The sequence below is a fragment of the Macrosteles quadrilineatus genome, unplaced genomic scaffold (assembly GCF_028750875.1).
Source record: "Macrosteles quadrilineatus isolate MER2022 unplaced genomic scaffold, UCM_ALF_1.0 Scaffold_1__1_contigs__length_201487025, whole genome shotgun sequence".
In the NCBI taxonomy this organism is placed as follows: domain Eukaryota; kingdom Metazoa; phylum Arthropoda; class Insecta; order Hemiptera; family Cicadellidae; genus Macrosteles; species Macrosteles quadrilineatus.
In genome coordinates, this window is record NW_026542594.1 from 188,776,444 (window position 1) to 188,798,186 (window position 21,743).

Here is a 21,743-nt window from a genome sequence, read left to right on the forward strand (position 1 = left end):
TGTATTATACTTAAAATGGTTTGCAATACCTGCATATAGTAATCCTTTGTTGCTGATTTAGGCAACTAGTTTCGGTTCTTGTTTTGAACCATCTTCAGGCCTCAAGGTGTCAAGTGATCACTTCATTCGAAGGTCGTTAACAGAGTTTAATAAATAAAACAATTGTGTTTTTTGTAATGTGTGTCTGTTCCGTGTATCGTGTTTTGTATATGTTTTATTTATTGAACTCTGTTAACGACCTTCGAATGAAGTGATCACTTGACACCTTGAGGCCTGAAGATGGTTCAAAACAAGAACCGAAACTAGTTGCCTAAATCAGCAACAAAGGATTACTATATGCAGGTATTGTAAACCATTTTAAGTATAATCACTAATAGCAAGTTTAAACACCAAAAACTTTTATAAAATAAGTCTGCTACATGAATCCTAACTTAGCCGAAGATTTTTCATTTAATAATTAAAAAACACCTGTCTACAAAAACACATAGGCGTAATGTTAATTATTTTAAGGTAATAAGATATGTTAGGTAACTACCTAATTATAAATACCAAATCACAAATTCCTCATGGATGATATTATAAATTTTAAGGATGTCTATATTCTATGTTGACTTAATCTTTTTATATTCATACTGTATTTTTGATGGATAGTTAAAACATATCTAAAATTTAAACAAAATCTGCAGTATCTTTTTAAGCCTAATAGTGTCTGCTTGCATCGTCAAATTGTCATTGTTTGAATTGTAAAACCAATAGTAGGCCTAGGTGTTTAGTAAAACCTATTTTTCAAGTAAAATCTTTCTGATATTCATTGGGTTTTAATCCAAGTGACAATCATAAACGCTCATCAAAATTGTAGGATAAACAATTACCTTATATCCCAAATTTTGTGAAGAACTGGCAGAGTTTTAATTTTGAAATCTAATAAATAATTTAATTATTGACAAATTTAAACCCTTTTTACTGCTTTACTTTACAATTAAAAAATTAGATAAATTGTGAAAAGGAACTTTATTTGCGTTTATGATATTTTGTCAACAATTATTTGTACAACATTATGATATTCCTCAAACTATAATTCTAATTTAACCTTCAACTCTATTGGTAGAGTATGACTTAAGTTGCTTGTGTTGGCTAGCAGATGGCAGTAGCGGAACTTCGAGCGGAAGTGAGGGCAATAAGGAGAATAATCCACGAACACAACCGCTGAGTCGACGACAGAAGAAAAACCGAACGAGAAAAGACGATGGCTCGCCAGGAACAGTGAAGAAGAAGGAAGTTATGCGACAACAGCGGCAGAAAACTCCGTCTGAGATGTCAAAACAGCTGCAGGCGCTCAACAGTTACTCAGAGTACGAGTTGTACAACTGTCTGAGGAACTACACATTGGGTCCTGCGCAATTGTTGGAGTTGGGTTTCCCGGTGGAGAGTTCGCTGTACCCCGGCCGAGCGATGATCTACAAAGCGTCAGACCCCAGACCGACCCACAGACCTGGCTTTGACGTCAACGCAAGGGAGTTCATCCCCAAAGAGAACAACTCCTTTTACATCAACTCATTGATTGACAATTCGTACGACTACAAACAAATCTACGGGAGACCCAAGATCTTCCGGGAACCACAGGAAACGAGGGCGGAAGAACGTAGATGTGTAAGATGCTCGAAAGAGTTCTTTGTTACGAACAAAGGCGAGTATCTGTCGAACGAGCATTGTTCATACCACTGGGGAAAGCTTCATCCTAATAAGGAGCACCCCCTTCACTACACTTGCTGCAGAGGTAACCCGTATTCGAAGGGGTGTGCCTCAGGGAAGTTACACGTCTGGAGCGGAATCTGTGTGGGGATGAACGGTCCACTAGAGGGGTTCGTAAGAACTCGGCCACGCAAGAATCCTCCTCCGGACGAACTGCCAGGCATTTACGGGCTGGACTGCGAGATGTGTTACACGACGACGGGGCTGGAGTTGGCCAGAGTCACTGTGGTGGCACGTGACGGAAAACTGGTCTACGACTCTCTGGTGCGACCAGAGTCCGACATCATCGACTACAACACACGTTTCTCTGGCGTCTCAGCGAAAGACTACAGCAACGGCAAATGTGCGAAGACGCTACGAGAAGTGCAGAATGACTTGATGGGTTTCATCAAGGCAGACACGATCCTCATCGGTCACGGGCTCGACAATGATCTCAGAGCGTTGAAGATGATCCACACTACTTGTGTCGACACTTCCATCATCTTCCCTCATCACTTTGGTCTGCCTTACAGACGTTCGTTAAAGAGTCTCGCGGTGTTCGTTCTTAAAACCTCGATACAAAACAGTTCGAGCGGACACGACAGTTGTGAAGACGCGAGGACTTGTATTGGTCTCATGTTGTATAGGATACAAAAAGACTTTCAAGCGGTGTTTAGTGCGTGATTAGTTTAGGTTAGGTTAAGTTTTCATCTTGCGATTTCACTCATTCGTTTACGGACTCGCTGATTTTCATCTAGTGCATTTTTTACTAGTTCCTTTTAGTTTCGTATACGGATATTTTGTACGAGGCTGTTCATAAGATAGTGACTTACCGATTTTTTGGTAAGGTTTAAGTATTTTTTTATTTGGGGCGTTGATTTTGAAGTAAGTTTTGACTTTGTGTTTTGAAGTTTGGTTTGAGAAAGATGTAACAACTTTGTTGCTGGCGACTGCTGTGTTTACTTTTGTACTGGGAAATTTGATAAAAAATCTTACAAAGATTGATCTAATTTTTATTATTTACAACCCCAATTGTTTTTCATATCAGGCCCTAATAATTTAAATAAAATCCTTAACAATAAAACCTTTTACCACATTTGAAGAAAAAATATCCTTAATATGCAATTTAATAAAAATTAAATTTTGTAAAATGTTGTAAACAAGCAAAATTAAGGTGAAATTTCCAAACCATTGTAGGCTAGTTAATTGTGATTCTTTTTATCTGTAAGGAATACTTTGTCATACAATGTTGCTAGTTAGTTCATTGAAGTTTTAATATGACATGTTAAAAAAGTACAATTATACCCTATAATATATATATATATATATTTTTTTTACTAAAGTATTTTTATTTTAGTTTTTTTTTTATTTAGACTAATGATTTTTGTTCATTTGATATTTATAACATTTAAAATCATTTGAATAAATTGTAGTTGAGAATAAACTACAATTTTTTAGTCTTATTTTTGTAAACACGTAACATTTGGATTAGTGGATAAATATATGCATAGTTTGATTTGCCCGGCCTTTTAATTATTTTGTTTCATTTCAAGTTAAAAAGACTTTTATATTAGGCCTACTTCTGCAATTTGAAATGTTAAATATTTACCGATTATTTGGTTCCTAAATATTATCCTCACACAAATGAATTGCCGTTAAAGAAATTATAATAACTGTTAATAAATTTAACATTCCCTTTACATTACTGTTGTATTGTCAATAATAAATTTAAAACAATTCATCTAATAAAAATATTTCTAACCTCAAGAATCATCAATTGTTAATAGAATAAAAACATAGACATTTTTATTCCAGTTGTTCCAGTTTGGAACGATTTACAACTTAACTTTGTAAATTAACATCCAAAGGTTAGGCTTTTACCTTCAAACCATTTCTGAGTCTAATTTGTAGTGAGTTCCATTTAAAATATGGTTTTCCTGCTAAACCTTCAAAGTAAGTAAGAGTTTACATGTAATGTGTAAAGTGTGAGTCTGCTGCAGTGATAAGGCGACTTTGTACGACCTTCAATGCTGATAACAACAATTTAAGGTAAATCTAACTTCTAACTTTAGGGAAAATTAAGTTAACAGCTAAAAATATTTTAAAATGTCTGTTAATCAGTTATAGATAGTTTTTTATACCAATGAGGAGAAGTACTTAACAAGTTTAATCAAATAAGAGAAATGTAAGTTTTAACAGATTTTAAAGTTTGTTTTGTATGTCAATGTACTCGTAGAATGTAAATCCATCATTAAAAAAACCTACTATGCGTTACCCGGCCGACAATATACAAGGAGGCCTATATGCTTGCTAAATCATGAAGATTTTTTCGGATCAAAATCAAGATAAGATTCTGGTCAGTTGAAATATTTACTGAAATGTTTTCATCACTTTAGACAAACAACCAACTAAGATTTAAAAAATATTAAAAAGCTGTTTGGTTTATAGACAAATCCGAAAATGGTATTCCATTAAAACGTGCAATTATAATAAATTATAAATTCAGAGAATGTTCAGAGAATTGTGATAAGTTTGATAAAATTCTTTAAATTGAAAAATAATATTGTCACACAAATGTGGATAAAAACTAGAATTTTTACATTTAAAAAGTCGTACCTATGTAATGTTCATTCAAATTACTTGTTTACTTATGTAATTAATGTTTATTAACGACATTAGCCTCTACTTATCAACACTTACCATGGAGGAAGGCAATCGTGAATAAAGCAATTGCAGCTTCAGCTCGTTATGAGGTTGTATCCTCGTAAATAGATTCAGGTAATTGTAGGTCTGTGTAATTATTCAATGAGGCAATCATCACCAGGTTAGGCTGCGTGATCATGGAGATTGCGGCTAAATGAAGGTTGCTCGGCCACGATTGTAGCTGTAATATAAACCACACTAAGGTTCTTATTTGCTGAAAGACGAGTTGAAGCTTTTCCTCACAGCGTGCAATTGTTTTTAGAACTAACCGTGTTATAGCACCAATATCTTACTTGACAGGAAGACAAGTAGGAAATCCTGAAGGAATATAAGGACAATTGTTGATCCCGGAATGATGCAGAAGGATATTATAAAATAGAGACATTTGAGTTCATGCACTGTTTCGACATTATAAGCCTCAATCATTCAATATAGCATAGTAACAATATAACTTTATAGTACTTGATAATTTTGCACTTGATAATAGAGGAGGCCTTTACAAAATATTTCAAAAATACTGTGGGTTGTAAAATTACCACAAGAAAAAACCACGGTTAATTCAAGAAACAATTTTAAAATTATTTATTCATTTTAAACTGAAACAAAAAGTTAATCAGATACATTAAGCCTGAGGATCAGGAACAAATTTGATAAAGAAAGAATAGGTTAAAGAATACGATTTGACAGAAGAATAGGAATTCAATTTTGTTTGTAAGAAAGAAAACTGAATTGAATTCTATCCTTGTTCTTACTTTCTTAATCTTTATTTTGGAAAAGTACTTGATTATAGTTTATGTACAGTGAAGATATTATACAAAAACAACAGTTAAATTTATAGTAAACTGATAGAAGCTTTTAAATAGCCTTCCTTTGAATTTTGTGGCTTTTAGTACTAAAAAGTATAAGCTTTTTAAGTACACACAATTTTTTAAATAATTTAAATCGTAGGAAGGAACAGTTGTCATCTGTACTGTTTTTTTTTTAACGCCATCGTTTGATTGTGTTAACATGAGCTTTTATCCTAGAACACTATGGCAGTCAACTAACTTTCCTCAAATAACTGTTTTGCTTTTTGGTATTGCTGTTGTGTTTCGTTTTAATATCCAAAATTATTAGTTTATCATTTCCGAATTTTGAAATCAGCTTGTTAAAAAAATTGAAAACATCACGCTATGCTTGATATCTAGATGTGTTAAGGCCAACAATACTTTCCCTTATCAACTTAGAGCTCAAAGGGGATTTGATAAGAAAACAGGAAGAACTACGACTTAGTCAACAGATTGGAGAGTAGCCAAAGAGTTGCCAGCCTCATTACAAGGCCAAAATGTAAAAACCTACTCAAACTTGTTGATACCGTTGGAACAACTTTGATCGATGGATATTATCTTAAGGAAAAATCTCAGCGTATACTACAAAAATGTTAATTCGTCTATACTGAAGTAGACATTTAATCATTAAATATGACTTTGAGTTCAATATTTCTACAAATTTATTCAACTAGCCTATCACAGAGTGAGCTGCAATCAAGCTTTTTTTCTGTTCAAAGAATATAATATCTAAGTGTTAATCTCTAGTGTTAATGTTTTTCAAAATTTTTCTATTTTGATTGTATCTATATGAGTTAATCATATTTGTTGTATTGTTCAATAAACTAAAGAGACCAACATTTTTAAATCCCATATTTTGGGTTTTAATATTTTGATGAATTGAATTGTTTTCATATTTGTTGGGCCCTGCGTGTGTGTCAGTAACAAACAGCATCACGTCACATTCACCCATCTTGCGTTCAATTCTTTCTCAAGTACGCCAAAGCTGTGCTATTGTTTTTACTGTCCTGATATCCAATAAGGTATTACCAACCTCCGTCTTATCCTGACAGCCATTTGACAGCAGTAAGTAAAAGTTTCAAACAGATAAGTTGGAATACAACACTAAAGTACAGTTTTGTTGCACAGTTTACCGTTTTGTGCTGTCGATTACTGTTTTAAAAATTAAAAATACACTGTTCCACCTTTTTCTGTATGGAGGTGTCACATAAAACAAGGGGTTATGGGTAACCTAATGGTCCTGTAATATTACCACTTTTCTACATGTAGTTTTTTTAGCAGATTTCTGTTAATCCGAACAACTTGGAACCCCGATTAGTCTAGGATCATTGATGAGGGGTTACTGTATCTCTAAATAAATAATTTTGTTGAATTAGTTACCCCATTTACACGTATTAAATCTTCATGTTGTTGGATCAGTCATTAATGCAATATGGGTCTTTTCCACCTCCCTTCCCTCCCATTTAAGCACTTTGCAATGCAATAGTAATAGTTTTATTACCTATGAGAATGAGTTTTTTCTCAAATACCATCCAAACTTCATTTAAAGGTAGACAAAACTTCTATTTGAACTGTTACACTCACTAAACTTTATTGTTATTGTTTTCCTTAACAATTTATCTCTTGTGAAGAAATTTTTAGATAGCAAAATATCAAAACAAAATTCTACAATCAGCAAGTGAAAGATGAACTTTGTATTAAAGTAATAGATTTTAACTCGTATCAGAGTTTCATATTGTTTAATAATTGGAGCATGTTCCTCAGATAACCTTGCCCTTGATGATGAAAGTATCTGCTCTACGACGGCTAAACAAAAGATATTCATCACTTTTAAAATCCAAGCTTAACAAAACATACATTGTTTAGTTCATACCTCAATCAAGAAAGCAGGGAAATGGAGAAACCCCTGTATAAAAACTAGTTCCAATTAAATATAACTAGATAAATAATCTAGCTACATACTGTACAGAGATCTAAAAGGACCAAGAACTTTTATACGTTATACAAAAAATAATGTATAATGTGCAAGAGCTAATGGAGCTAATAAAATTATAAAACCAATGTTTACATTTTTATACAGAATAAGGAGTGTTATTCAAACTGAATTTTCAACTCTCATCGAGGAATCTCTTCAATTGTTTAACGATGTTTGTATAAATGATGGATTACAGCAAGTAGATAAATACTAAATGTTCAACATATTAGAACACCTATGTCATGCTATTTACTAAAGGAAATTCTATTTTTTTTTTTATTAATTTAGGCTCAAATGCGTTCACACCAAATTCCATAAAATTACCTTTTCTCTAGTAAAACTCAAAAATTTTCTTCCAAATCATCTAGCCTTCTTTTAAATCACCTACTACTAATCCCATTCTATATCCCCCATGGTCCCATTCTCCTAAACCATCTCCTTCCAAATCATCTTCTTTCAAACCGTGTACATACTCAAACCATGTACTTCCACACCATCCTCTTCTAAACATCCCCTCCTATAACATTTAAACCAGCTACTTCCAAACATCCTCTCCCAGACCATCTTCTCCTAATCCTTCTCCTCCCATCCCATCCCTTGCATCAATCTCCCAATAGATTCCCTGATAAAAGGCTACAATTAAAAAATCAATTCAACATTTTAAGTCACTTGAATGGTAAGCTTTATGGAGTAAATTACTTGTTAAATGGTTTTAGCATAACTTCAAAACCTTTTTATAAACAAAACGGAGATTGAACGTACAGATTGTTCATAAAGACAGATTTTAAACTTTGTCTACTGGCGATTCAACTGAGTGGTTAAGTGATTGGAACTAACCGTAATGACTAATTGGCAATTAGCTTGCTAGTAACGGAGCGATGGGCCCAATTTGAACGCAGTAAATAGAAATGTGCTGGTGGATTGCCAGAGCTGGTATGAATGGAATGCTTTCTGTTGAATTGTCTTACTTGCGGATGACCTGAACGATTGTTATACCTCCCTTCACATCTGTTTTGCTTTATATCTATTTTCAGGAGGATAAATTCACATTGTTTTGTATAAAATATTAAGGTATATAAGTGGTTAGATACACCAACCATTATTGTGTAAATATTAGTTATTAGGCCTACAGCATTTTCAGTAGTACCATTATGTACCACAATTAATACTATACTAGCAGCAAAACCCGGCTTTGTCTAAAATTATACAATGTGCAATTAAGGTGGTTATAGAATTTTTTTTTCTTTTTTCATAGATGTTAAATATCTAAATCTAGAAATATGTTAAACTAGCAGAGTACCCGTCCTTTGTACGGGGTTGGCATATAGGTTAAGTATAAAATGCTTATTGCAGTTATACTCAAGCTTTGTGTTTGCAATTGGGGAGGAGACATTTTGATAAAATTTGCTTCTTTAAATCTACTGTATACTTTAGTATTACAAATCTACCATAGCCATAATGTTCTACCACTTCACCTAAATAACAGAAAAAAATATTAATAATTTGCAAAATATCACAAATTATTCATGAAATTAAAAACATAAACATAACTGTAAATATTCCAACTTTGACAGTTCTCATTGCATATCACAGTTTCTTTTGCTGCTTAGTTCAAATAGTCAATTGCTCAAATTAGCTGTTTTCATAAATGCAGAACAAATTATAGTGCTGCGTTGGTAAATCTTATAACTTTTAATGCTTTATCATAGAACCATTTTTTTTTTAGTTGAAACAGCTGACTAAATTCTTTAATTCCCTTTAAATATGAATACTCATAAGGTTAACATGCGGAACTACAGAGCCACTGGGGCGGAGCCCGAAAGGATTTTGAGATAAGAAAATGCCCATATGTTAATCGGGAATGTGAGCTATCATCATGCCAAACTTTAGCCCAATCCGTCCAGTAGTTTATGCGTGATTAAGCAACACACACACACAAACTCACAAACTTTCAGATTTATAATATTAGTAAGACGAGAGCACGCCCCGTGGTCGAAAAATCGACCAAAAGTATGTATTGTACAAACTTCTCTATTTTCATCCCACACTGTAAATAAAACATGTGATTGGAATGTCTTCCATTTGTTTTGATTTTCTGTTTATATTGTGTTGTTATTTTGTCATCACCATAGCAACCAATAAAACCCATGTTAATTTTTTAAAATTTCAAATTCATTTTTTGTGCTTATTTTTGAGCCTATTTTAATTTATAAAGGGATTCTGCACACCTACAGGAAAATAGCTTTCTAACGGTATGCGTAGATTTTCCCTACGATACACACGAGCTGAGAAAAAAGGTTTTAAAGAAACATGCTTGCCTATTAATATATAGATAGATAGATATTCATTGTAGCACATGTTTTCTTAAATTGTAACTAAAATATTGACAGCAATTAAATTATCCAGCTGATCATAATGTAAACAAAATATGTTCTTCATAAGGATAACATGGGAACTTTAAAAGCCACTAGGCCAGAGCCCCAGGGACTTTTTCAAAAATGTCAGTTTGCAAATATACACACCTACTTGGTGTATGCGTAACAATGTGGTTGAGCAGCATCAATATTTCAAATACAAAACCAATCACCTTCAAAACAAGCTTTTCAATTTTTTTCTATCGTTTGCCGTTTTTGAGAAAAGGTTAATTTACAAAAGTTACAACAAAAACTTTTTGGGTAGAGTAAAAATTCTGAAACTACACAAATTAATTCATTATATATGTGTATATATTGTATTGAAGTTTGATAAAGTTCTGACGTTTAGTTTACATTGTGCGATTTTTAAAAGTCATAAGATGGTTTTTGATACTCTAAAAACAGGGAGTTTTTACCTTCCAACTGTCATAAAAAATTTCCTAGACGAGCTAAATTTTTTTTCACAGGAATACGTAGAATAAAACAACAAAAATGTATATATACTATATGTTTTTCTAAGTTAGTTTGGTTACTTTTCTGTAGAGCTCCAAACTCTGTGTCAAAACTTTTTTCCCCGACAGTAGACGAACATTTTCGTATAATATGTGGGGTTAAATCTTAAAAAAGCCTTATTCTTCACAAAGTTTCATGCACCGTATTAATAATATAGATAGATAGCAGTAAAACAATCTAATCCCACATTTCATATGGAGTGTATGGGCTAAAACCCAGAGTGCCAAATTTTAAGGGCACATTACCAACAATATTTTTTTACCAAAATAGCAAAAATGGTCTTTATTTGTTTGCTAAAATCACATAAAACACAAAAATTGCAATCAGTATATTCAACCTCCGAAATTACAATATTCAAAATCAAGGAAATTCAGTTTTAGGCCAACATTTTTTCCTAATGAGTCTGTCGCAATTTGTAACATTGGTCTCCGAAGTGTGAATCGTCTGCCACATATTCTCCGATCCGATCGTTCCTTGGTCGGGCCAACTGTCCATCCCATATGTCAGCCTCTCGTACGGTTGAATGCGGTTCCACCTATAAATAACGGCTATTTGACACCATTAAGTATGATGTGATTTGTTGCCAGATTCTAGTTCTACGCTGCAAAATTTATTAAGGTATTAAGATAAAAACTTCAAAATTTGTTTTGTTTGTAATATTTATAACTTCATTTCAGTTATTTATTAAAGAATGGTTTACTAGATCATTCGTTTGCAAAATGAAAAAAAAATCAGGCGGAATTTAGAAACTATTTACATAAGCCATAGGAAATAAATTAGTTGAGTACTCTTATAGCTATAATATCATGTACACATAGTCTTCAGCTATAACATTTATATATTTTCATAATGTCATTATGACTTTTAAGGTTAATTGAATAAATCAGGAATACAGAATTTCTGGTTCTGATACCTTTGTATACGCTAGATAATATCCCCATATCAAAAGAGTGAAAAAAACTAAATATCAAATTTTAGTGCGCAAGTTCGCACTCAAATATTTATTTAAAACAAAATCACAATGTATAGTTTTTTGTTTTTGCTCATTTACCTTACATTCTCAACCCTTTCTAATATGCTATCTGTTTGTTATCTATAAGTGATATCACAAATTCTAATACAGTACTATTTATAAGTTTAGATATTATACTATTTGGTCTCTATGGGACTTGAGAGGCTAAATGAGCATACATCATTCATATCTCAGTGATGGTCAGGAAGTGATAACAAATGACCTTGAGGTTCTGACCTCCAGGTGTTGATAAAACACAAGCCTCAAAGTACAAATCCAGTAGTAGAGTAAGTTCATTGCAAGTAAAATTTACCCTATAAGGAAGTATGCATATTACAACTAAAACTAAACCATAATCTTTCCAGGGTATACATAAAAAAAAAAAAAATATATAATTAACAAGTAACGTCTAACGGTTTTTTGTTTGTATAAAATTTAACAACGGGAAACATACCTATTTATTTTTTTATATTAAAAATATCTAATCCTGGTTACATCTTGCAGTAACATACGTCTAAAAAATGTTAAACTCTTCTTCGGTAAAATAAAGATAAAAATTTGTATTTAACCCAAACATTTGGAGATATTGTTTATAAGTGAGCAAAAACATTATCGCCAGTTTTGAACAGTTTGGCAAGATGTCAGAAAAGTTTTTTGGAGGTTTCTTTCACTACTGTATTAGAATAGCAGTTGAACTTCGGAGTTTCACAACTGCGCAATGACCCTCAACGATAGACAAATTATTATCATTATCTCAGGAATTTAATAATTAAAAATACAAATCTTTTGTTTACTCTACTGTAAAATACACAAACAATTGAAAAAGTCTTGATACAGAAGATAAATCGAGGTCTTTTAATGAAATGTAAACAAAAGGGATTAAAAACACCTAGTTGCAGCAAATGGGAACCAGTTTTAAAAGAGCTTTACTGAATTTTCTTCCAAACAAGTTTAATATTTTAAAGAAAATTTACTCTAAGACTTTTGCAAAATATATTACTTTGAAAAAGAAGTATTCAGTTTAACTGATGAAAGAGACGAATGAGTTTTTGGGCGATATTTTAAAACCTACCTTAAAATTTAGAAATCGGCCAAATTTTAAAGAAACACTAGCTGTACACGCAGGCTTTGCCCCGTTTAACTTCATAAGTATTCGCATGGCTCAATTACGTCCTGGTTGAACTTCGTTCGCTACGCTCACTCACCTTTAGGTTGGAGCTCGTTCGCTGCGCTCACTTGCCTTCAGGACCAGGTTAGCTCGTTCGCTACGCTAACTTGCCTCCAGGTTGAAGTTCATTTGCTACGCTCACTCACCTTTTGGTTGCAAATTAGCTGTTGTCATACATTAAAAAAAATAATAGTGCTGCACCCTGTTGGTAATCCTTGCAACTTTAATGCTATTGAACATCACAGAACAGAACCAACTTGTTTAATTGAAACAGCTGTTAAGATTCATTAATTCCTTTTAAATATGAAAAATCACAAGGTTAACATGGGAAACTCCAGTGCCACTGGGGCGGAGCCCGGAAGCCCGATCAGAATAAAAACTACTTAGTTGTCCTATTTAATGCCCAAAGAATCGGTGTTCCGAATTAGGTAAATGGGAAGTGGGAGAATTAGTGATGAGTGAGTCAGTCAGTGAGTCAGTGAGGGCTTTGCCTTTTATAGATTGTAATTCTATTGAAGCCCTATTGGCATACACAGCTCCGATAGTAAGAGCATATGAAGCTCAGATAGTACATTAGTGACTTGGCTTTGGCGACCGCCCAGGTTTGGCACTGATAATGTCAGCTGTTAATTACACATCTGCTAGCCTTTAAACCTCATTAAGTCTGAATGTTTAAGGTTAAGGTGTTTGTAGGGAACTTACCTCAGAGAAGGAGCTACTACTAAGTTAGTTAAGAAAGGATTTTGATCGCTGCGATGAATAACAGTTTCATTATCATTTATTACTGAAGAGTTCTTTGCCAAATAATATCAGATCCTAAATATTATACTTTGTTCTAAATATTTAGGCGGTTTGAGGGGAAATTCCCCAATACTTTTTGTATTTAATGTATGTTGCTTAAACAGCTGTTGCACTATTATTTTAAAGGTAAGGATCAAGTGGAGGGGATAGATTTCTTCCCCTGAAACCGCCTATTGTAACGAAGTATACACCCGTAGGTGATTATTTTGCAAAACAAGGATTAAATCAGAGTTTATGTTTTCATTATTTCCTCTTGTTTCTAGTAAATAATTTATTCACAAAAACGTCATGCTTTCTTGAAATTCATAGGTTTAAAATATTCGGTGACCTTTCATGAAACCATTTCATCAACACTTGGGTTCGTTAATCTTTCATTGATACATTTTTTAAATCAAACAAATTATAAGATTACAAAATACAGACTATTTCACAAATACTTTTTTCTTAAACCATTTACAATGCCAATATGGTGCAAGAACGTCCACAGTAATGGGTACCAAATTGTGCGTTTCTTTTGTAACAATGTTTATATAAGAAGCATTATAAGGTTTGATCGTCCAATTGGCTTACTAAGGTAGGCAGGTTTGACTTCTCTGTGGCATATTTATGGCTGATTACTCCGTACTTGGATCATGAGCGGAACGCAGTGGAATGTCAATTATTTATATTGTATCGCATTACCGACCTCACAAACATACTTTGTTGGACGACAAAGGCGATCTGAACTGAATTTTCGATGCTACTTGTTAGCCTTGATGACCTTTTAAAATCTTTTCCGCCTGAAAAAATGTTTCTTTAGTTTGCGTATAAAAATTTAATATTACCAGTATTTATAACTGAATAAGTAAGAAAGCTAATATATGAATAGTTCAGAAATCCTTTACTAAGTACTGTATTCTTTTTTTGAATGTGTATATACTGCATTATTAACAAATAAACAAAATATAGACGCATTTAAACTGAAAACATGTCATTGAAGTTAAAAAACTCTGCATAATGTACGCCCTTCTGTACAATTTACCAAACATTGTAAAATAGATCAAACAATTTAGAAATATAATAGTAAAAATGTAACACTCCGATGTTAAATACCACTTTAGACTAAAAACGGTATCAAATTTCAACATTAGTTACCTTCAATGTTGAGTTTACCACAATTATGTTGGACTAGTTTTATCCAACGAGCACGTTTTATCTTTAATGGAATATAATAGCAGTTCCAGAATATAGTTTTATCAGTCAGAAACAAGTGGAATAAATTATATATAAACTAGCAGATTACCCGTCCTTCGTACGGGGTTGGCTATAAAATGCTTATTGCAGTTATACTCAAGCTTTGCATTGCAATGAGGGAGAACAAAGTTTGATAAAATTTACTACTTTAAATTTACAGTATTCTATAGTATCACATATCTACCATAGCCATTATGTTCTACTTCTTCACCTAAACAATAGAGAAAAATAAATTTAAAAAAATCGCAAAATATCACAAATTATTCCTGAAACTAAAAACATAAACATAACTGTAAACAATCCTACTTTGACAGTTAGTTCTCATTGCATATCACAGTTTTTTTGTCACTGCTTAGTTCAAATTAGCAGTTTTCATGAATGCAAAATAAATATAGTGCTGCACCCTGTTGGTAAATCTTATAAGTTTTTAATGCTTTTGCATATCATAGAACCAACTTTTTAGTTGAAACAGCTGACTAAACTCTTTAATTCCCTTTATATATGAATACTCATAAGGTTAACATGGGGAACTATAGAGCCACTGGGGCGGAGCCCGAAAGGATTTTTGAGATAAGAATATGCCTATATGTTGATCGGGAATGTGAGCTATCATCATACCAAATTTCAGCAAAATCCGTCCAGTGGTTAATGCGTTTACTTGTCACAAACATACATCCATACATCCAAACTTTCTCATTTATAATATTAGTAGTTTTTTTTTTGTCCTAGGCACGAGCCTGGGATTGTTTTTCACATTACTTCAGGCTAGACCTAGGGGTTGCGGCACTATCACTTAGATAAAATCCATTGGTGACTTGGCGGGGATTGAACCCGGGACCTCAGGGACTGAAGTCCCGCTCTAACCACTACTCCAGCTCGCTCCCCATAATATTAGTAGTAGGATTTTTGTCCGTTACAATCCTGTTTGAGTAGATAACTATTTTTAATAGTATCACATGAAAAAATAAAGAAATCATAAACATAGCATTATTTGCTGCAAATAGAATAAGAGGAATGTTTGAAACACAGTTTTATCTTGCAAAAACCACATCAATGTTTGTTGAATTAAAGTGATACACTGTAGTCCTTTGATAATCTCGCTGGATTTAGGAAAAGGTCAGACCAATTAAGAGACTTAAGACAGCTGAAGTGGCTGCTAAATGTACCTCGGCTTGTAACCTGTTAAAATAGTACAGTATTGTAGTGAAAGTGCAGTTTGGCCCAGGTGATGATTAATTACTGTAATTACTTAGTACAATGATTGTTTAAATGTAGGGACAGTAATGTATGTCATTTCATATTACAGTACAGTACTTAAAATATGGTATTTTCTTAATTTACTGTTCTTTTTACTGTACTTTGATATGGAATTAGATATTTTTAGGCTCTGGTTTTTAGGGAGGGAATTGAGCATGATTACTGGGGAGTCTGGATTACTAAAAGACCAATTATTGAAGGAATGCTGTATTACATCAATTTGTGTTGCCAACTCATTATGACTATGTTCATTGCAGAGAGCGATATCATAAAAGTTTTTGTTGCCAACAACATGTAATGGAAATGTTGTTACAGCCAATGATTGTGTAATTTTCACCCCACAGCACTCTTGACTCTATTGTCTCAATGATTGTAAATTAAGATGCTTCTGATTCTAATATCTAGTGTTTGTTGCAGATAGAGCTATTTTCATCTGGAGTACAAAGGAGTTTTCCAGCAAGGAGCACAAGCATGTTCGTCACAATGTGGAGTTCGACTTCGCCTCGCTCGTCTGTTGGTCGCCCGACTCGAAAGCATTCGTCATCAACAGAGGAACTGAGAACACCCTCGAGGTTTACAAAGTCTCGCGACGCCCGGACGGATGGATTTCCAGCATCGCAAAGGCCTTTACATTTCCTAAGGTAAAGTCAGTTTTGATTCTATCCAAGTTTTTTGATTGTTTATTAACAAATCTGTGGGTCTTAGTAAAAACCTATGAGGTGACAGTAAATCTACTATCAGTGTCTTTAGTCAATCTACACACAGAGATCATTCTACAGCTTTTGTTTCATTGTTTGCAGTTCAACTTTCAGCCTCGTGTCTGTACAAAAGTGAACGACTCTTTCACACATGTGACCTAGTTCTGATCACCTCATTTAAGAACGTCTGGTTGATTTTGGATTTCATCAAACTAAAATGAGGATTTTAATAATATTTAGTATCAATAAAAAAACTGATTTAAAAGTTTAATACATTTCTGAGCAATTGTTGAATTTACACTAATGTAATTAACTATCTCCTCATCTATAATGAGTTAAGATTTGTATTTTTTATGGAAGACTAGTGTCATGAAACTTTCAATTTTATTTTTTTACGCTAATCAAAAAACTTGCATTTATAACACATGTTAAACACCTAATTAAATCAGCTGATACAATTACCAATTATCTATGGCACTGCACTGTAATAATTATTTCATAACTAGCTGTAACCCACGGGCTTTGCCCCGTTTAACTTCTTAATTTTCAAGATTATCTCGTTCGCATGGCTCAATCACGTCCTTGTTGAAGTTTGTTCGCTACGCTCACTCACCTTTAGGTTGGAGCTCGTTCACTACGCTCACTCACCTTTAGGTTGGAGCTCGTTCACTACGCTCACTCACCTTTAGGTTGGAGCTCGTTCGCTGCGCTCACTTGCCTTCAGTTTAGCTCGTTCGCTGCGCTCACTTGCCTTCAGTTTACGTTCGCTTCGCTAACTCGCCTCCAGGTTGAAGTTCGTTCGCTACGCTCACTCACCTTTTGGTTGCAAATTAGCTGTTGTCATAAATGTAAAAGAAATAATAGTGCTGCACCCTGTTGGTAATCCTTGTAACTTTAATGCTATTGAACATCATAGAACAGGACCAACTTGTTTAATTGAAACAGCTGTTAAGATTCAATAATTCCATTTCTCATTAGGTTAACATGGGAAACTCCAGAGCCACTGGGGCGGAGCCTGAAAGGATTTTTGAAATAAGAATATGCCTATATGTTAATCGGGAATGTCAGCTATCATCATGCCAAATTTCAGCCCAATCCGACCAGTATTTTTCGCGTTCACTTGTCACAAACATACATCCATACATCCATATATCCATACATCCAAACTTTCTCATTTATAATATTAGTAGGATTTCCCCCTTATAGCTAAACCATTTTAAATCTCTTGTATCCAGAATTTACGACTGACCTACTTGTAACAAATCTACAAGAGAATGTCAAGCCCATCGTAGTTGCAAGCAAACACGTATAAACACCCGAGTGTACGCTAACAGCTAGTGATTAACTTGTCGGTTTAACGCATGCGGGTTCACGTACGTTACAGCTTTACCTGATCGCACGGTGTTTACATAACGAAGGAAGTGTTAAGCTCTTAGTTCTCCTGACAAGCTACGTCCAGTCAAGGCAATCTTGTTCCCATACGCCTTTGATTCTTCTCCGTCTTTCAACAGTGGTTTCCTGCTTTGTAGAAATGTGGTTTGTGCGGACGCTCAAGTCTTAAGCAACAATAGATGTGGTTTAGTTACGATAAAAATTGTCCCTCAGTAACATTACTGTTGTAGAGGTAAAATGTTGGTTAAAAATGAATAGACAGATAAAACGGTTAAGTGAATCTTGGCAGAAAAGGCCAATTGATAGGGAAAACTTCTTGATATGACATGTGATCCAGTTATGGATAATTTAATATGTCATGTCTCCATTAATGTTGGCGGATTATTGAGTTGTTGAAGAAGGAAACATGTGTTAGTTAGTTTCTTTATAATAAAACAAAATTCTTGTTCATAGTGTACTTTTCATCATACTGTCGGGACAACAGCCGTTTTTAGTTCTCTAAATCGTCTGCAAAATCATAGTTTTTGTGTAACTTCAAATAGGGAACAAATAAACATATGGTAATTTTTTCCGTTCGCTAACCTCAAAATTTGTTTATGGCACATTGGTTTTACGCTGCAAACACCTGATATTTTAAGTTATGTTTGTAAACAACAGGAATGTAAACATTTATTACTACTTTGTATAACCTCAAATTATGTGGTCTAATTTTGTTACAATTAGAAGGTTATTTCCACAGTATGATGTAAATAGTTGTTCATCACACGGAGAAAAAGTGTCTTTTTTGTACTTAATTGTATTTTCATGCCCGGCTAATTGCGTACCATAAAGAGCCACTTTCGCTCCTGGTGATGAATATACTATTTTTACATATCCAGAATAATTTTCCATATTTCTAATAGCTGTGTCAATTTATCAAAGTATGGGTAGTATCTAAGCTGACAGTAGATTAGCAAAATATAGTCAACAATGTTTCTACTTCCATGTCATATTTTATTTCTAGAGACGAATAACATTTGTTGGAATTTTGTTCATTTGTACATTTAGATTATAAAAAGATTTTAAATGAGCAGTTTTTGTAAATAAATAAATAAAGTTAATATACATAAAGGCCTACCTATATAAATCCAATCCAAACCCATCTCGAGTTAAAATCCTGCATGAAAATATAAAAAACATCAATAAAGGGACTCGACACCTCATAAAAACCTCCCTTTAGATTTTCTAGTACTGGTTTTTAAACTATAAATTGTACTTTTATCCAAGCGAGATTCATACATTTTTAGTGAAGTTGTGGTAACTATACACATTTGTATCTAGTACATATTTATAAGTGTTAAATAATAATTTTCTGCATCAATTCCATGATTATTAATCATAAATTTTCACTGCTTTAATATCTCTATGATAACTTATACTAATTTATCATGAATTATAAGTAAATTTGTTATACTCATTGTTGTGGCTTGCCCCTGAACTGGTAAGTTGCCCATGACGCAACTAGCGTTGAAACCATGGTTGTAGATGTTACAACTTTTTATTGAACTGGGACGAAAGTAAAGGTAACTAAACCACTATTATTTTATAAATTTGTTATATCTTTGTTCCAAAAGTTCCTATCACAGTAGATAAGTTTCAGGAAACAGATTGGTAACTCTTTTCTTAGAATAAAGTTTCCCTATGTCTCCTTAACACTGACTGATAATGTTGATAATTAATTATTACTTAGTTGTTTTTGAAAAAAATTTTTACTTATAGAACAGAACACATTAAACTTTTTACTGAAACCAATTTTCTGTAAAAATGAGCACCTGTGGAAAAAAATCACCTGTCAGAAAAATCTGCTGATGTTTTATTAACATGATATATATATATAAATTTTGTAATTTCCGTTGTTTGTTTACAATGTTTTAAATACATAATTTTATTTTGAACCAGTATCTTTGACTCTATATTCCGTTCACAAAATGTAGGCAGTTTGAGGGGTAGTTCCCCCACCACTTTATATATAATGTAATAGCTGATTGAAGTTTTGGCAATCATCGTGGTGAGCTATTATTTTAATGGTAGGTTGATAAGGTGGAGGGGACAAATTTCCTAAAACCGTCTAAATTTTTACAAAGTGCCCTTCAGTCTATATTCGATTTTGTGGCCTAGTTTTTGTTATGATAGTTGATGCAATATGAAAGATACTATAGCTAACATTATGCCATCATATAAGTTTTACTTGGTTGAAAAGTCAGTGTATTTGACAGAATTATTAAGGAGTTCCTTATTGCAAAGCTAGGGTTAAAGTGATTAGGTACTTTAAATTTTGATAACTAAATAAAACAATGTATTCATAGAAATGTTTACTTTTTCATAAATTTTAATTTTTCTATCTAACGTCGAGTTTTGTGATAGCAGCTCTTACCAGTCATAACACTTTTTAACCATCTTGAGCAACTTAGAGTTCCGTTTTGCCCCTTGGCCAAAACAAGGAAGAAGTAATTGTCCAGAAGGACGGGACTAAGGAAACGGTGCATCACGACTGAGGCTGGTGGCTTTTCAGGATATTGCATTTGAAACCAAGGTGACAGTGTGAGGCTCATGTCCTCAAACCTTGGTTAAGCTACTGACCCCCCCCCCACTCACTCTCTCTCTCTCTCTCTCTCTCTCTCTCTCTCTCTCTCTCTCTCTCTCTCTCTCTCTCTCTCTCTCTCTCTCTCTCAGCATTCTCCTTCCTTCTATTGTTTTATTGCTGAACCAAACAAAAGGTGTTTTGCAAATTGATCCAGGCCTTGAGATTCAAATTCTTTATTGCCTCATTACATCTTTACATTTACAATGCATTATGTATAGTTTATAGATGTGAGTTTTGTCAAAATTATGATAAACAACACTAGAGTAAAAAAAGTGAAATACATTTATTGTTCTGACACTTCTTTGAACCGGCTTGAAACTACATGAAGGAAAAATATATACTGCTTGACTTTTACAGCAAAAGATTAACTAAGGACTCTTGTTTGTCAGCATCATCCACTTTTTCCAATCATCGAGAGTAAATTATTCTATATTCTTATCATCTACTTCTTAAGTGAATTTTGTTGCTGTAGTTTCTATCTGTTTCCTGACGCTTGTTCAACTATGAGTCAATCAATCAATCAGTCACTCAAGAAATTTATTTACACAATAATTACCAATACATGAGTATCCACAGTTGTTCAAGGAATATAAATTCGACCAACAACAAAATTATGGCCTTGACTAAATCTTTGGTAATGGAGGTGAAAACTAGCCTTGCGATGAAAACATTTTTAAATCCTTTCCTTGTACACAACATACAAGTGTTATTAGAACCTTGTTAAAAATTTAGTTGCTTTACTAACCCTTTTGAATTCTGATGTTGAATTAGTTATTCAATGAGCTATTTGAAATAGAGGGTTGAGGTTTTCAATATAAATAAAACATAATATATTTGAGGGAATATTTGTGTAGCATTGTCTATAATTAAAAATCTTGATTAAGTATTAAACTGTGCAGACCCAACTTAGGGGAGTATGCTTATCTATGGTATTGGCTTCAGCTGATCATTATGATAGAGATGACTTTAAGGTCAATGCTTTTACTAATAAAAGGTTAAATACCTGTAGTACTTGTCCGTGATCCTGTGTTTTAGGTCAGCGACCCAGGTTTCGAACCTAAAGGTTCATTTTCAAGCTGATACCATGGTTAAACTCCTTCTAAACACATAAATCCTCTTCATAACTGTGAAGAGTCGTTGAAGACACGAACACGAACACGAAAACACAAACATTTAACAAAATTGGCCAATTAAAATAATACTGGTACGGTAGCGTGCGTGGTGTAGCCGGCAAAAGATGAGTCATGACTCCAATGCAATGAGTCAATGCTTTTAACTCTTTGCCAAACATTAGGTGTTTACATGGATTCAAATGCAATCAACACTAAAATGTTACTAGTATTCATGGACACAGTAATTAACAAATGCAACTGGTCAAGTTAAAGCTCAAAGTCCT

The 21,743-nt window shown here is 33.5% G+C and overlaps 1 protein-coding gene across 4 annotated transcripts in view; it reads left to right on the forward strand.

The window, feature by feature from the left end:
* The window catches only part of LOC128992405 (transducin beta-like protein 2), a 47,734-nt gene that overhangs the window by 13,429 nt on the left and 12,562 nt on the right, over positions 1–21,743 (forward strand). For 3 of the 4 annotated variants that reach the window (XM_054415971.1, XM_054415979.1, XM_054415986.1), the window contains exon 3: positions 1,142–2,736. In XM_054415971.1, the coding sequence (XP_054271946.1) occupies positions 1,142–2,415 (1,274 nt within the window). In that variant the 3' untranslated portion in view covers positions 2,416–2,736. Of the gene's footprint in view, positions 1–1,141; positions 2,737–16,051; positions 16,276–21,743 lie in introns of those variants that run through there. The other variant, XM_054415996.1, reaches the window with a different exon arrangement.